The sequence below is a fragment of the Budorcas taxicolor genome, chromosome 15, assembly GCF_023091745.1.
Source record: "Budorcas taxicolor isolate Tak-1 chromosome 15, Takin1.1, whole genome shotgun sequence".
Lineage (NCBI taxonomy): Eukaryota > Metazoa > Chordata > Mammalia > Artiodactyla > Bovidae > Budorcas > Budorcas taxicolor.
In genome coordinates, this window is record NC_068924.1 from 48,181,417 (window position 1) to 48,199,940 (window position 18,524).

At 36.7% G+C, this 18,524-nt stretch overlaps 1 protein-coding gene and 1 pseudogene across 1 annotated transcript; both read right to left on the minus strand.

Moving 5' to 3' along the window:
- Positions 1–1,059: 1,059 nt before the first annotated feature.
- LOC128060379 (olfactory receptor 52J3-like) lies at positions 1,060–1,995 on the minus strand (annotated as a pseudogene).
- Positions 1,996–7,622: 5,627 nt separating this feature from the next.
- LOC128060175 (olfactory receptor 52E2-like) lies at positions 7,623–8,558 on the minus strand. The gene has a single exon (XM_052652503.1). It carries the CDS (start codon positions 8,556–8,558, stop codon positions 7,623–7,625), a length of 936 nt encoding a protein of 311 aa, XP_052508463.1.
- Positions 8,559–18,524: the final 9,966 nt, after the last annotated feature.

Here is an 18,524-nt window from a genome sequence, read left to right on the forward strand (position 1 = left end):
TACAGTTTGTGGGGTCACAAGAGTCCTACATGACTTTGCGACTAAACTAACAACATCTTTCCCTCACACACACAAAACACACCTAGTTTACTGCTGCTGCTGCTAAGTCGCTTCAGTCGTGTCCGACTCTGTGCGACCCCATAGACGGAAGCCCACCAGGCTCCCCCGTCCCTGGAATTCTCCAGGCAACAACACTGGAGTGGGTTGCCATTTCCTTCTCCAATGCATGAAAGTGAAAAGTGAAAGGGAAGTTGCTCAGTCGTGTCCGACTCTTCACGACCCCATGGACTGCAGCCTACCAGGCTCCTCTGTCCATGGTATTTTCCAGGCAAGAGTGCTGGAGTGGGGTGCCATCGCCTTCTCCATACACCTTGTTTAACCTGACTCAAAATCCACCTGTTAGAATTCTGTACATTCAATTTTCTCATAACAAAATTTTCATGCTTTAATATAAGTACTTTTTCTAGGTTCTTTCATTTCATATGCCTCCAGAAAGACAGAAGTATAGTGACGTAGTGAGGGCACATATTGCCTATAGATTCTCCTGAAGAGTAAGGAAAAGAGAACTGAAATTAAAGGGAAGAACTTGAGATGCTTTTAACAACTCATTTAATAGCCAGTATCATTCTTAAAGAAATCAGATACATTAGAAAATTTATTGATGAGTTCTCCCAAGATCTTTTTAAAATTTTATATTTAAATGTATTTATTTTATTCAGAGGAAACCAAGGCATATATAATAAACTAATTTTTCCCCACTGAAATGCTATGTCATTTTCAAATAGATGGATATGGAGTTTCACTCAATCTCCATAGTTAAAAATGAAAGAATTTCCAATGGAATGTTTCCCTGCTGTAATGAATAAATGTAATTTATTCAGAAGAATAAATACTCAATACCAATAGGAAAAAGAAAGGATTTAAGACCAAAAATTTTGTTCTTTTAGTATCTGCAAGACCTTTTGATATAAGGAACATTTAAAAAGATGATCAGTCTACAATAGACTGAAAGTTACTATTTCAGTTATACCCATGCCTTCAAGAACTAAGGAAACAACCCTATTTTGAGCTGAAAGCATGACTCACATGTGCACGAATCTGCTTGGTCTTCACACCATAGATAATAGGATTGAGGGCAGGTGGAATGACCACATAGAGATTCGCAACAAGGATGTGAATGTAAGGTGGAATTTTTTGGCCAAAACGGTGGGTGAGGAAGGAGAATAGAGAAGGTGCATAAAAAACAAACATGACCCCTACATGGGACCCGCACATATTCAGGGCTTTGTGGCGAGCATCTCGAGATGGGAGGCGGAAAACTGCATGGAGGATGTAGGCATAAGAAATTCCAACCAGGGCCACATCCAAAATGAGGAAAGAAGCCACAAAAAGTCCATAAATGGCATTAATCCGAATGCTGGCACAGGCCAACTTGACAATTCCCATGTGCTCACAGTAGGAGTGGGCAATAATTCAAGCCCCACAGAAGGGCAGATGATGGGTTAGGTAAAGAATGAGAAACATGAGTAGAACTGGGCGCATTATAATACCAATACCAATGCCTGCTAGTACTTGGAGCGTCAGGATGGTTGTGTAGTGGAGTGGTGCACAGATAGCCACGTAGCGGTCAAAAGCCATCGCCAGCAGAACTGCCGACTCCATTCCTGTAAAGGTGTGTATCAGGAACATCTGAGCCACACAGGCTGAGAAACTAATCTCATGTGCATCAAACCAGATTATCCCCAGCATCCGGGGCACTGCAGATGTGGAGAGGGCCAGATCTATGGCTGATAAGATGACTAGAAAGTAGAACATGGGATCCCGCAGAGAGTGGTCAGACCAGATAATCAGCAAAATGGTAGCATTGCCCAGCAGAGCCATTAAGTAAATGAAGCAAAAGGGCAGGGAGATCCAGACATGGACATCCTCAAGTCCTGGGATGCCTACAAGGAAAAAGGTGTCTGGGTGGAAAGTGGAAGTGCTGGTGTGGAGCATCTTGCCATCGATGAGAAGACAAACAGTTGACCATCTCTGGAAGTGAAAATAAGAGTGATAAAAACTCACACCGGTAGGTTTAATTTTTATCTCTATTTTTATTATTAAAGTTAATGCTAAAACTTACGTACAAAAGCAGGTATTGTCACAGACAGACTGTTTTTCAGTGGAAGGAAAATTAACTTTATGAAAGACTTTATCTGAATATTAGGCAGTAATATCTTATGCTCATTTGCTCAAACCTCACATAAGACATAGAATTCATTCATGGAACATGAAGGAGTTTATGTTTATATTGAGATTTTAGTCTTTTTGAAGACGAAGTATACCTTAATTAAACATATCAACACCAAATCACAGAACATCAGATGCGGATACCTGCACATAAACCATATATATATATATATATATGGGAACGGAGTTGCACCAAGATATACAGAGCGGTGCATATCAAGCAGTATTTCTGAAACCAGTTTATTCAATATCAATATTTACACTGAATACCATATCCTTAATGAAGAAATATGGTACATTTAGTTATCTTTTCATATTTGTCCATAAACCCCAATGACACACTGTAATATACCACAGATATAGAAAAAAGGTATGCAAAGATATACAAGTTGTACTGTACACTGAGTATGAAGATAATTGCACAAAATGAGGAAACGTTATAGCCTGAAATAACCTCCAGGAGACGTATGTGTCTCTTTGATATTAATAGTCTGATGGGATATATAGACTAAAGACTCTCCAGGGTTTCTACTGGCTGCCATAATGCTAAGAATATCTCAAAATATCTAAAATCTTTACACTTCCTTGTCATGTGTTGGGGAGAGTTTGAGGGCGAGCAGTGAAAATTTTGTTGAAGGGAGATGATTTCAGAGAATAAAAACACCTTTCTAATCAGGCTGATGAAACCTGTACTCCTAATTTTCCACAATGTAGTTACGGTTTTCCATCCTTTCCCTCTCCCTCACCTTGTCTTTCATTCTCTTTCTTTTCTGTCATCTCTTTTCTCCTTCTTTTCTTCCATCTTTCTTTCTTCTTCCCTTTTTCTTTCTCTCCTCTTTCTTTCTGGAGCAAAAAACAAGAAGAGATTGTACAGCAGTACTGAAGAGAAGGAGGGGGCCGAGGAGCGGGGAGGAAAGGGGTGGAGGGAGGAAAAGAGAGGCTTCAAGAAGGGAAAGAAGAAAACAAAAATGGAAGTTAAAAGGATGGGATAAAAAAAGAAGGAAGGGAGGAAGGGAGTCTCAGGGTAATCAACTCTTGATGAAAGTGAGAGACAAAAGTCTAAATTTGGGGAAGTGTTTTAATAATGTTATGGCTAAAGTAGAGAATCCCCAGCCAGTAAATCCTTCTAGACTGTATTTAATCTCCATCTTCAGATTTCTTACTTCTCTGCTTCCCTCTTGGTAATAAGCTTTGTAAACTAGCACTTAACTCTGGGTCTATGATGATCTTATTTTTAAATTATTATCATACACAAATTGCCCAAATACACAATTATCCCTGGCAGTAGAGATCATCATTTATACCATAATTTAAGTTCCCTTTATAGGTGATTATTTAAAAATTTAAATTGTTTCAGCATGACCCACTGAAAAACTTTTTCTGTCAGAAAATCTTTCTACAGTGGTGATACAGAGCTTAATAAATTCAACTGTAGCTCATTCCTTCACTGTTGAACAGTAGCCTCTAGTGGCTATCCATCTCCATCACACATTTCAAAGGCAACTTACCTTCAGGAGGAATAGGGCTAGAGAGCTCCAATACACCTACGAAAGAGAATATGGTTTTATACTACCTGTACTTAGTATTTTGGGGGTCATGTCTGAAAGCAAAGTCAACTCATATCCCCTATGGGAATCAAGATTAACAACTCAGAGTCTCCTGGGAACAATTCCATTAACTGTACCTGGAGCAAAGGGACTGATGTGGAGGCAGACATAGTCTTTAGTCCACACCTTTCCCCCAGTGTAAGCATGTATTGTTAATAGGAAGCCAGAGACACAAAACTAATGCCATCCAAACCTATGCATATGAAGTGAACAGAATGAAGTGAACAGAATCTCTTACTGACTGAATTTTGCAACACAATTTTATTAAATATAAAAATGCAGTTTAGGGCATCAATCACTGACACATGTATCTTCCTTTCCTACATCCATGTCTTAGCACTCATCAATAATGTATTGACATATCATGATTTTTCTATAAGGCAAAGTCTTTAAATTTTTTTCCCATGCAGTGCTAGTCTTACTGGGTGTAAGATAATAAAAAATAAATAACATAAAAATTATAAAAGGAATGTATTTAGATAAATGAAATGAATGGGAACCAAAGAAAGAAAAGATATGTTATTCTAACATTTTAAAGTCATAAGTCAAAATTTATTTTTAACATAATGAGAGCATAAAGATAAAAGTATAATATTTAATCATAGAAATTAAATGGGCATTTAATGGGTCCATAGAAATTTAATGGGCCCATTAAAACTGGGTATTCAGTCATGAAAGGAAGACTTCAATATCCCTATGGAGATAATTTTTTTAGTTCCTAAAAAGCTACATAGAAACTGAAACCTTGATTACATTTTGGGCAGCTGATCCTGTTCTTCACTGAGCTTATTGTTACGCAAAATAGTACATTTCATTATACTGAAGTAAATTTATACTAAGATTTTTTTTATTTGTAATGATGAGACATCCTAACCAGGATGATAATTGTAAACATGTTTAAGACAATTATTACCTAATGTTGCTATTACTTGTCACAAATAATTTGCCAATTTATATTCTATTTTGCATGAATAAATTCATTGGATTGGAAAGCTTTGCTAACTTACTTCCTCCCTGCTTTCATAATTAAATCAGTTACTCTTTTCTTCTCAATACAATGTATCCTTTACCCAGCCTGTTTCAGTAGTTTCTGGCATAATAACTTATATCAATACATATATTTGATATCAACTTGCTTGTATTATGCTATGACTGATAAGCAATAAGTTCTTTCATTCTTAGATTGATTCATTCAGCAGACACTTATTGAGTAGCTTGTGAGTCACTTAATAGGTAAGTAGCATTAAATTTCATATGATCTGGGAGTAGAGGGGATGATAGGCAGTCATTGCAAGATATTATATTAAGTTGTAAGAGAACCCAGAATAAATAATAAATGAAAAAAGTAAGCATTATTCTACTTTAAATAGTGTAAAAGAAATTTCCCTAGAGTTTGTTAATATATAAAAATTCATTTCCATGTAAACCAGTGTTTTTCTGAAATAAGATTTCATTTGAGTAGTAGATTTTAAAATATAAATGTCAGAAAATTGGTGTAATATTAGTATTTAGTTGTTGGGGAAGGGAGGGCAAGTCAGTAAGTCTTATAAAGTAGGTATATTTGGATTGCAGAGGAGTTTATTAAGGACTAGGCACACCTCTACAAAATGATGACCAAGAAGAATGTTAAATGTAATAGCAAAACTGAAACTGGGAGAGATTTTGGCATAGAGTATGTAGCAAAATTACAAATGTCATATGCTGATTGCTAGAAACAGTAAGATGGTAGTATCAGAGGCAAAAATGAAAATGTTTCAGATAATTCTGAAATAAAAGGGCTTCTTTGGTGCCTCAGTGGTATAGAATCTGCCTACCAATGCAGGAGATGCAGGTCCAATCCCTGGATTAGGAAGATTAGCTGGAGAAGAAATGGCAAACCACTTCAGTATTCTTGTCTGAGAAATCCCATGGATAGAGGCAGGCTACTGTCCATGGGGTTATAAAAAGGCAGACACAACTTAGTGATTAAACAACAACAACAAATGAAACAAAATCAGCTGATCTGGAAGATTGAAAGCGCCCAGTGATAAAGGTACTTCAGTGATAGAGTCATCAGATTGATGATATGAGAAATTGGGATACAAGAAAGAGGAACATATGATTAAAAGTAACAGATATAAATGAAATAACAGAATATTGTGGAGATAACTTTCCTCACACTATATATGGATAAAGAGAAAAATAAATTATGTAATTATTTCCAAATTACACATTTCTATTTTAAAGACTAAGAGGTAACACTAAACATAAATGTAAAAAATATAAATTAAATTTATGGATAGTATATATTAAATTTGACACTAACTGTACTTTAGTTGTGTCACTACAGCTTCAGGGTATTTTGTATAAGGCTAATATTAAAATAAAAACCCATAAACATCTCTAATAGAAACATTGTTGTCAAGGGTGAGCATCAGTAACAAAATATGATAACACAAATGATAATGATGATAATGCTGTTGTAGTGGTTTAACCATCCAATCATGTCCAACTCTTTTGCAATCTCATGGACTGTCACCAGTTAGGTCCCACTGTCCATGTTATTTCTCTCGGAGATCTTCGCGATTCAGGGATCAAACTCACATCTCCTGCATTGGCAGGTGGATTCTTCACCACTGAGCCACCAAGGAAGTCTGATGATCATGTTAATGGCTAATAATTATTTTTATTTACTATAAAAAACATGCAGGTACTATATTGCATAAACATTATGCAATGTAATTAAGTCTCATGTTTAACCTTTGAAATAAAACTATGGCAATGCTTATAAAATAAGGAAACTGAGGATCGTTGAAATATGTATATTAAAGACAGAACTAGGACCAAACAAGTTCTGTCTGTTAATGAAAAAAGGAAACAACAACTACAAAATTAGTCTAAAAATAAGTTATAGAACATACAGAACTAAGAATGTGAATGTAGTCAACCACTCTAGGCTGTAGATGGTTTCTTTACTTATGTATATGTCATAGTTCGGTTTATGAAACCTAAATATATCTGTGATAAACTCTGCACAAACATTTATAATGAAGCTTTTATAGGCATTCATTTCCCTAGTTCAATTTTATGTGCAAAATAAGTACCTAATCTATGACACAATTTTGGATGTCTATAATATTTATGATGAAATCAAAGGATATCATATTTAAGTCCTTAAAATAAAAATGATTGAGTTCTAAAGGTAGAGAAAATGAGAAAAGGAAGGAGAAACAAGAGAGGATTGCAAAGTAAGAGGGGAGAAACAGTTACAGGGCAACTTGGAGATAAACAGGGAGTGAGAATCATCAAAAAAAATGCACATGAAAGATATAATACAAAAAGAAGTATTCTATATTTCTACTTCAAATCTACTGATACCAGTGATCAAATATCATATATAAAGACTGTCACAGACTTTCACTTACCATTTGAATTGGATAACAAAGCTTAGATTTTTTTCAGTCTCTAAACTCATTAAAATAGTTACAGAAGGTAGTCAAAATACATATTTTGTCAATCACACTTAAATGTACATAATTTAATATAATAAGTTATTTCCCTGTTCAAAAGTTCCATCTCATACATATTAGGTGCTGCTGCTGTTAAGTCACTTCAGTCGTGTCCGACTCTGCGCGACCCCATAGACAGCAGCCCACCAGGCTCCCCCATCCCTGGGATTCTCCAGGCAAGAACACTGGAGTGGGTTGCCATTTCCTTCTCCAATGCGTGAAAGTAAAGTCGCTCAGTCGTGTCCAACGTGGGGTGCCATTGCCTTCTCCATATTAGGTGCTATTCCATTTTAATTCCTTATTTTTGTAATAACATTTTTTTCACACGGTCATAGATCTGCTTGGTTCTGACTCCATATATGACAGGGTTGAGCATTGGTGGCACTGTAACATAGAGATTGGCCAAAACTATGTGAATATAACGGGGGACATTTCTGCCAAAGCGATGTGTCATAAAGGAAAATAGAGCTGGTGTATAGAAGGCAAGAATTACGCAAACATGGGAACCACATGTGCTGAGAGACTTGAGTCGTGCTTCACGAGAAGGAAGACGAAAAACAGCACGGAGTATCTGAACATAAGAAAGGGCAATGGCTATGATATCAAACACTAGGATTGAAATAGCACCTAAGCCATAGATGATATTGATCTTGATGCTGGCACAAGATAGGCGAGCAAGACCCATGTGTTCACAGTAGGTATGAGGGATGACTTGATTCTCACAGAAGGGCAGCAGTAAAATGAGAAATACAAATGGAATAACAGAAATAAACGATCTCACCAGCACACCAACACCAATCATAGAAACGACCCTGTTGGTGAGGATAGTGCTATATCGGAGGGGGTTGCAGATGGCCACATAGCGGTCATAAGCCATTGCCAAGAGGACTGCAGACTCCATACCAGTGAAGTTGTGGATGAAAAACATCTGAGTGAGGCAGGCTTCAAACAGAATCTCTTTGAGACTAAACCAGAAGATCCCAAGCATCTTAGGGATGGTAGCTGTAGAGAGACCCAAGTCAATGGTAGCCAACATGGCCAGGAAGTAGAACATAGGCTGGTGTAGACTGCTCTCAGCTTGGATCACAAATAGGATAATGAAGTTCCCTATCAGTGCAGTCAGGTACACAGCACAAAAGGGAAAGCCAATCCAGATGTGGAGAGCTTCCAGTCCTGGGATTCCCAGCAACAAGAAGAAGGAGGGGTGAAACTGGGTATCATTGGGAAGGGACATCCTGCTTGGTAGTGCGTAAGTCCATGTTCCTTACAAATGGGTGTTTACCAATCTTCAGAGTACTGAGTAAAACTCTGCAATGTTTTAAACCTAAAGAAAATAAGAATATCATACATTTGAGTATACTCACTTCCTCAGTTAATTCACACAATAAGAAATGTAGTATCAATATATAAACATAGTGTGAAAAAGCAAATTCTTGAGAAGGTTTTAGAAATTTTGTAGTGGATTGTCATAAAAAATTCTACGTAATGTATTCATCTTTGTTAGCACTTTTCTTCTCTGCTAATTTGCAATGGTTCTATCACTGGTATTATGCTAAAATTTTGCCTTAATATTAACAACTCATTAATTACCTTCTCTTATCACCATCAATATAATTTATTTTCAATATTGACATACATAGGGCTTTGCCAGCCTCTAAAATGGTCTGTAGTTTCATTTGATTAGATGGTAACACACAAGTATTAAAGCATTTTTTCTAATAATCACTAATGAATACATATTCATTAAGATGCAATCTAAAAGATTCAAAATAATTATAAAGGATTCAGATAAGCCATTTGTTAATATTTATTCATTAATATTAAAATGTGCAGTTAAAGTGCAATTAAAATGGCAGCATCAACTACCATTCATTAAGGTACTTGCTTACTAATTCCAATGCTACAGAACATGTGCAAATATTATCTCTAATCTTTATAAACACAGATAGGAGAACATTAATCCCATCTTTACGTATGGATCTAAACCTCATATAGTTTAAAAGACTTGTCAAAACTTGTAATTTTTATAGTTACAGAGCTATAGAAAGAAAATAGAAGAGAAAACACTAAATTGAAATGAAAAGAGAATGGGAATAAGGAAAAGCTAATACATGCCTAACCCGTATCATATGTACATAGTTCCCTCTCCTCTACACACATTCAAACAGACATATCATCTCTTTTAAACCCACATCCATCTGAATACAAGATGTCATATCTTCATTATAATCTAAGGAGGTCATAGTTGTAACAGTTTAAGATTCATGGCAAGTATGTTGAAGAAAAAACTAAATAGACACCTGCTCTGAGCAAACTGGGTATACCATTTTCAAAATTACTAAAGCTGTTTTTACAGATTTTCATGTACTTTACTTATGGCAATTGTTAGATGAGTATTTTAAAAATTTTGATCATTCATTACTGATAGTGGTTTTGTAGTAAGAAGGGTCTTTTCATCATTTTGTGTTATTGGAAAATGCCAGAAGAGCAATGGAAATTATGATCACAGTTTCACTAAGACAATCAGGTATCACCTAAACCTGATGATAAGTGTGAGAATGCAGGAAACTCCTAGGAGGAAATGGCAAACATGAAAACAAGGGAAGCTGAAAGCAATAGATGTTATTTGTAGGAGGCACTCTGTGAAATGTCTTTAAGAATAAACTCTTTCTTCCATAATATTGTGGCCTTGAAATGCAATAGTGAATACTCTAAAAATGTGTGATATAGATAATTGAAAGTAGAATTCAATTATGGAAGCAAAATTTTCTGTGATTCATTAATGTAAGTTGACAGAGTCTTAATTTTTTTTTTTTTTTTTTTGTATTCCTAGACCAGAAATCAGGTTGTAACTATCTATGGTGATGGATGTTAATCAGATTATTGTGGTGATCATTTCATAACATGTAGGTTATGTTGTACACTTGAAAGAAATATAACATTATATGTCAATTATACCTAAATTTAAAAAAGAAAGAAAAATATCTGAATAGCATCCTCTTCTCTCACACATTATCAAAAAGTACAACTAATTTTACCTCTTCAGTATTTTAAAAATCAGTGCATTTGTCTCATTCATAATGAAATTAGTTTAAATCATTATCATTTCTTGGATTTATTACAGCACAGTATTTTACAGTACTTGAAAGTATGAGGTCTGCAGTCAGATTAATTGTGTTGAAACCCAGATTTATGACTTATTTACAGTGTAATCAAAGGAAAGTAAGTGACAAGCATTTTTCATCTATAAAAGAAGGAATAAAGTTAAAGCCCTAAATATAATATACTTTTGGTTTTAGATAGATATTGAACACTTTAAGCCTACTTTAAAGATACCATGCTATCCATCATTCTTTAGATGTCAGGAGAGTGATTTTTCTAAACTGCACAGGATAGATTCAGGCTGAAGTCCAAATGTGTATATTATGACTACATGCTCCTTCCTAAATATGATCTTATCCATTTCTCTAAACTTCTGTCTCAGTCTTCTTTCCCTCAAACTTATCTTGTGTCTCTTCTCTTCCTTTCTTTCTCTCATCTTTCCTTTTGTCCATCACTGTGGCCTCTGGATACACTGTGAGTTAGGAGACAGAGAAGACTCACCAGACAGAGCACCAGGATGGAATCCTGTCTCTGTTTTGTCTTAAACCACTTAATCTTTATGAGAGCACTGCTTTTTGCCTGGAGGAGCTTTCAGTAGAAATTCCCCAAAGCCAGTTTTATAAAGCACAAAAGAGACCTCTGAGGATTCAAGATTCTAATCTGGTTCTGAGTTAAAAAAAAGAGAGTCATTTGGGAACCCTGGTTTCTAAGGAAAAGAAACAAAGTTCAGTTCAGTTCAGTCGCTCAGTCGTGTCTGACTCTTTGCTACCCCATGAATCACAGCACGCCAGGCCTCCCTGTTCATCACCATCTCCCGGAGTTCACTCAGACTCACGTCCATCGAGTCCGTGATGCCATCCAGCCATCTCATCCTCAGTCATCCCCCTCTCCTCCTGCCCCCATTCCCTCCCAGCATCACAGTCTTTTCCAATGAGTCAACTCTTCGCATGAGGTGCCCAAAGTACTGGAGTTTCAGCTTTAGCATCATTCCTTCCAAAGAAATCCCAGGGTTGATCTCCTTCAGAATGGACTGGTTGGATCTCCTTGCAGTCCAAGGGGCTCTCAAGAGTCTTCTCCAACACCACAGTTCAAAAGCATCAATTCTTCGGTGCTCAGCCTTCTTCACACTCCAACTCTCACATCCATACATGACCACAGGAAAAACCATAGCCTTGACTAGACGGACCTTAGTCGGCAAAGTAATGTCTCTGCTTTTGAATATGCTATCTAGGCTGGTCATAACTTTTCTTCCAAGGAGTAAGCATCTTTTAATTTCATGACTGCAGTCAGCATCTGCAGTGATTGATGTCAGGTTTACATTAGGAAGGTGACTGAATAGGAGGTCTTTGTACTCTTCCCTCACAGAAACACCTGCTCAGCAACAAGTAATGGATGAAAATAAGAGTTCCAAAATCTAGATGGGAGGTTATAGGACCCCGGTGGAGCAAAGAACAAGACAAAACAAATTGGCAAGAGTAAGAAGAAATGTTTCACTTTACCCTCATCAACGCACCTTTCCTCAGACTGGCACTGCTCTGCACCAACAAATTCCCTCAACCTGAGTTCTCTTATGGGGGAATGAGAGAGTAAGCTCAACTCCAGATGAATGTGTGTGTGTGTGTGTGGCAGGGGTGCGGGGGTACATATACATATAATAGGTATTCATGCACAGGCATAGTCCTTTCTCATTATTCTCAGTAGTTATTTTCCATAAAATCACATGGTCACTGAATTAAAATGTAGGAAAATATCATTCCTAGAGGAAACGCAGATCTAGGTTCCTACAAGCTTCTTGCACTGCTGTAGCCATGTGTTCCAGGAAACAAACTCACTCAGAAGGACAATTCAGGTAAATATTATTTTATTCTAGTACACTTCAAAAGTAAATTTTTAAAATATTTATTTATTTTAGTGCATTTCACTACACTTGACAGCTATTACAAACAGCAAGATTATCAACAAGAAACATGGAAATAATAAAAATGTGGCACTGAATAGAATGCAAAAATAATACTTGTTTACAACATGAAAGAGGAAATGAAAAGTCCACCTCAGCTGAGAATGTACATGTCGGAGAATTTAATTTGTCCCAGATCTTTGCATGTCTATAGATGACTGTGAAAATGTCATAACTATTTATTTGAGGTTACAAATAAATTCTTGAGAGTAGGCAAGTTTGCAACTATAGAATTCCCAAATAATGGGGTTGTGCTGTTGAAAGGTTTTTGCTGAACCACATAAGACACCGGGATTCTTGGCCTCCAGAGGAGAAGAATTCAATCTGGGGCCAGTGAGGAGGCTTGATCGCTCAGAGCTTTTGTGTAATAAAGTTTTATGAAAGTATAAAAGAGATAGAGAAAGTTTCTGACATAGACATCAGAAGAGCGAAGAAAGAGTGCCCCCTGCTAGTCTTTAGCCAGATATTATATAGCTACTAGCAGTCTGCTAATTAGAGAAAGGAAATGTCTCAAAATTCAGAGAATAGCACCAGGCCCCTCACCCACAACAGGCATTGAGATAACATTGGCATTAGGTGAGTCATCCTGGGCCATAAAACAATTGACATGAATCTTAAAGAAAGGTAGATTTCCAAGCAAATATATAGTTTTATTAACATAGATTAGGAGAACAATGTACAAGTAAAACATACAGGATCTGAGCCTTTAGGTGGAACTGACTCAAACATGGAGTCTAGGGTAAATGTATAGTGTATTAACACAGCTTAAGGCAAACATTTCCATAACAAAAATGCATTGGTTAGCTCAAGGTTTGAAAAAAGTTAAGTTTCAGGTGGAACCAGGTGACATTATCAGTCAGTTCAGTCACTCAGTCGTGTCTGACTCTTTGTGATCCCATGAATCGCAGCATGCCAGGCCTCCCTGTCCATCACCAACTCCCTGAGTTCACTCAGACTCATGTCCATCGAGTCAGTGATGCCATTCAGCCATCTCATCCTCTGTCGCCCCTTCTCCTCCTGCCCTCAATCCCTCCCAGCATCAGAGTCTTTTCCAATGAGTCAACTCTTCCCAGGAGGTGCCCAAAGTACTGGAGTTTCAGCTTTAGCATCATTCCTTCCAAAGAACACCCAGGGCTAATCTCCTTTAGAATGGACAGGTTGTATCTCCTTGCAGTCCAAGGGACTCTCAGGAGTCTTCTCCAACACCACAGTTCAAAAGCATCAATTCTTCGGTGCTCAGCCTTCTTCACAGTCCAACTCTCACATCCATACATGACCACAGGGAAAACCATAGCCTTGACTAGACGGACCTTAGTCGGCAAAGTAATGTCTCTGCTTTTGAATATGCTATCCAGGTTGGTCATAACTTTTCTTCCAAGGAGTAAGCGTCTTTTAATTTCATGGCTGCAGTCACCATCTGCAGTGATTTTGGAGCCCAAAAAAATAAAGTCTGACACTGTTTCCCCATCTATTTCCCATGAAGTGATGGGACCAGATGCCATGATCTTTGTTTTCTGAATGTTGAGCTTTTTCGCCACTTTTTCGCTCTCCTCTTTCACTTTCATCAAGAGGCTTTTTAGTTCGCTTCACTTCCTGCCATAAGGGTGGTGTCATCTGCATATCTGAGGTTATTGATATTTCTGCCGGCAATCTTGATTCCAGCTTGTGTTTCTTCCAGTCCAGCGTTTCTCATGATGTACTCTGCATAGAAGTTAAATAAGCAGGGTGACAATATACAGCCTTGATGTACTCCTTTTCCTATTTGGAACAAGTCTGTTGTTCTATGTCCAGTTCTAACTGTTGCTTCCTGACCTGCATACAGATTTCTCAAGAGGCAGGTCAGGTGGTCTGGTATTCCCATCTCTTTCAGAATTTTCCACAGTTTCTTGTGATCCACACAGTCAAAGTCTTTGGCATAATCAGTAAAGCAGAAATAGATGTTTTTCTGGAACTCTCTTGCTTTTTTCCATGATCCAGTGTATGTTGGCAATTTGATCTCTGGTTCCTCTGCCTTTTCAAAAACCAGCTTGAACATCAGGAAGTTCACAGTTCATGTACTGCTGAAGCCTGGCTTGGAGAATTTTGAGCATTACTTTACTAGCATGTGAGATGAGTGCAATTGTGCGGTAGTTTGAGCATTCTTTGGCATTGCCTTTCCTTGGGATTGGCATGAAAACTGACCTTTTCCAGTGCTGTGGCCACTGCTGAGTTTTGCAGATTTGCTGGCATATTGAGTGTCATTATAGCAACACAGAATTTTAAGAGAAACCTCTTTTTAAATGTGTATAAAGTGAAAGTGAAGTTGCTCAGTCATGTCCGACTCTTTGCAGCCCCATGGACTGTAGCCTACCACACTTCTCTGTCCATGGGATTTTCCACGCAAGAGTACTGAAGTGGGTTGCCATTTTCTTCTCCAGAGGATTTTCCCAACCCAGGGATAGAACCGAGGTCTCCCACACTGAAGGCAGATGCTTTACCATCTTAGCCACCAGGGGACTGTCTTAAATTTGTATAGAGAAGGGGAAAAAATATAAATCTAGTTTGTTTCCTCCTGCTGCTTAAGAGAGAGATAAAAATATCTGACACTTGCAGCCTATTTCCTCCGTTCGGAGACCCCTGGACTTCCTGCCTGTTCCCCTCTCAAGTGTATATGTAATGTATGTAAGACACACTAACAATAACATAAAGAATATAACTAAATTTAAAGTTAAATGATAAAATTCCAAGTTGTATAATGAATGAAATTAGTGAGATTGTCACACACAATAAAGATTCAAAAATTAGTTAAAGGTCAAAAGCTAGCCTGGAATACATACATGTAAAATCAAAAGCAATAAATCTCAGTGGCTTATTTAAAGACATCAAAGTTTCCACAATAATGTTTAAATGCTATTCAGTTTTCAACAAAGTCACATTTTCATTTGTTTCATGTAATAAATTTTCTGTGATAGAAACAGACATACAGTACAAAGTAGTTGCCAAGGGCTGTTAGGGGAGAAAATGGGAAGAGATTGGTAAATGGGTACAAACTTTCAGCTATAAGATGTATAAGGTCTGAGGATTTAGCACCTAATTTAAAGACTATAGTTGATATTACTACATTATATAATCAAAATTTGCTGAGGATTAGAACTTAAATGCCCTCTCTCTTATACACACACACACACACACACACACACACACACACAAATGTTTTCACATACAAATAAATATGTGCGGTTACAGATATGTTAATTAACTAGATGTGGGAGGAGGGGAAATCCTTCCATGATATATATCTATATCAAATCACCATGATGTACATTTAAAAAAAATCAATGGAATTTATTCTGATTAATATGAGAGTAATAAAGTTTATATCATGTCTTGAGATAGGTTATGCTATAAAATTTAGTCTAATATGATTTAAATATTTTAAATCAAGTAAATATGAAAATTATGATATATAATTTAAATATCAAGGTGACTTTAGGATTGAAATTAGTTTTCTTTATTTTTCTTATATTAAAAATTAAAAAGGCATTATTTAAAACAAAGGGACTAGACATTATCTTTACTTTTTAGATTTGTGCATTTATTTTTAAAAACAAGCAATTCTGAGATGCAAGCAATCCTGCTGAAAAATAGACTCCAGGAAACTGAGGAAGACTCATCTTTCCCTCTCCCCTCTCTTGGATTTTCCTGTTATGAAGATGTCAGCTCCAAAGATTTACAACCTGATTTCTGAACTCAGGTCTTTAACTCCCAGTGTTATCTTTCCCTGACTCTATAGGGAGACCATTCCCACTCAATGCCCATGGGACCCTCAGAAAATGGGAAGCATGTCTATAACTGAGCTCATTATGAAAAGCTGTAAGTTATGATGTTTTCTTCAGTTGAGGTTGGTACTCATCCTCATCCCAGAAGCACCCCTGGTGAGGTAAGGCAATGCAGTTTGCTCTCATTTGTGTCACAGGCTAGTTTGACAATAGCCAGAGAGAAGGTTTCAGGACTCTCATCAGGGTAAACAGGCTGTGAAAAACAGACTTGTGTAAGATTTCTTGGAGCAACTGAGCCCCTTTGGATTTATGACCCCTGAATAGGTGGCCTCTGTTTTACTCTGATGTGAGTTGATTCAGGGTGCAGCTTTCCTTGAGAATAAATTTGTGCATGGGGTTCTCTACTTAGATCAGGCCTGCAGAAAAAGGCAATGAAGAAAGGATGGGAGTGCAGATGTATCAGCCCTACGTTCTGAACAACCCTTAGAGATCTCGGGTATTTGAATAACTCTCCATGCTGCCCCAAACTGTCTAACATGCCTTATGTCATTTTATACTTACAGAATCCTGTGTAGCACTTGCCTTTTAATGGTTAATATAAACTTTATAACATTTTACAAAATTGCAAACCTTGTAATTACACTTGGATTCCAATTCTAGCTCCTTGAATTCATTGTAGAAGAGATTTGGGAACCTAAAGTAAACATCGTTTACTTGTATTCATATCTGTATTATATGTTTGAGTACCTATCTAGAAAGTCCCTTTAAGGATTCAGTACGACAATGCCCTCAGTATAAAGAAATATAATATCTAATAGAAGCTCAGTTCATGTTGATTTATTTTATTTTTGTTATAAGCTTGATAGAGATGTAGAACTTTTTTTTTTCTTTTTTACTTTTTGGTGTGTTTATTTTATGCACTATCTTTCACTCATATGTACATCCATGTTCTTGACTCTTCTAAGTGTGCAATACAAGGTCTTTTGGGTTTTGATTTATAATATCAGGATCTACTATGCTCTTGTTTTGTAACAACATTTTTTCATGTATCAATGCATCACACTTGAAACTATCACAGCATTGTTAATTGGCTGTATTCCAATACAAAATAAAAAGTTTAAAAAACCAACAAGAATAAAAAATTATATAGAATATTTAACAGCATGGAGAAAGTCTGAGATGCAGAATTTTGCCAGAAGATGTTATAGCTCATTTATTTTGTTTCTCCTCAAAATCGGATATTTCTTCTCCTCCATTCCCTCTCCCCTGCCCCGCTATAAGCAGACAAAGAAAAAAATATTGATATAATTTAATTTTGTTGTATTTCATTTTTATAATTTATTTTTGTTGTATTTTTAATTTATTGCTGCTGCTACTGCTAAGTCACATCAGTCGTGTCCAACTCTACGTGACCCCATAGACAGCAGCCCATTCCCACTGTCCCTGGGATTCTCCAGGCAAGAACACTGGAGTGGGTTGCCGTTTCCTTCTCCAATGCATGAAAGTGAAAAGTGAAAGTGGACTTGCTCAGTCGCGTCCGACTCTTAGTGACCCCATGGACTGCAGCCTACCAGGCTCCTCTGTCCATGGGATTTTCCAGGCAAGAGTGCTGGAGTGGGTTGCCATCTCCGTTTACTTTCTTGGATATGTCTTAAATATTTAATATGATAAAAAAATAAACAGTATTAAAGTAGTATTAAAAATTTTAATAGTATGAACAGTATAAATAATATGAAAATACTATAAACTGTTAATGTACTATAGTGTTTGGGGGTTAGTGTGAACCAGAGTCAGTTTATAGTGATTCCATTGTTTGTCTTAAGTTTAAATAAAATTATTTACCAGAAAAAAATAACACTCCCTTATGTTCTTCTTTTTTTCTTTTTGTTCATTCATTCATTCATTGAAACGTCAAATAAATATATGAAAAGAGATGAACTCTGTCAAGTAAGAATTTGTACCATAATAAATGTGAAAGATGTACAGAAATAAAAACACAGTATGGCGAAATAGAGACATGTAAGTGTACACATCATATGGACGCTGAGGAGGGATATCAAATGATGGTTGAAAATAACTAGAAAAGTAATCTCAGAGGAGTGATATGTGAGTAAATTCTTGGGTTACTGAGGGATTTTATGTGGAAAAAATACCACCATGAAGAACAAAGGCACTGGGCCACCACTTTCACAAACTAAGTGACAAGTTCTCTATGAGAGATGTGGGAAAGATATTTTAAAAGGTTAGAGAAATGTTTCAATATTTTATAAGAGAAGGAAAGCCCCATCTCCTCTGTAATTTCATGGTTTATATTTTTATAATGAATACCATTGCAACTCTGCATTTATTTACTTACCTTAAAGTATATATAGCACATCAATTT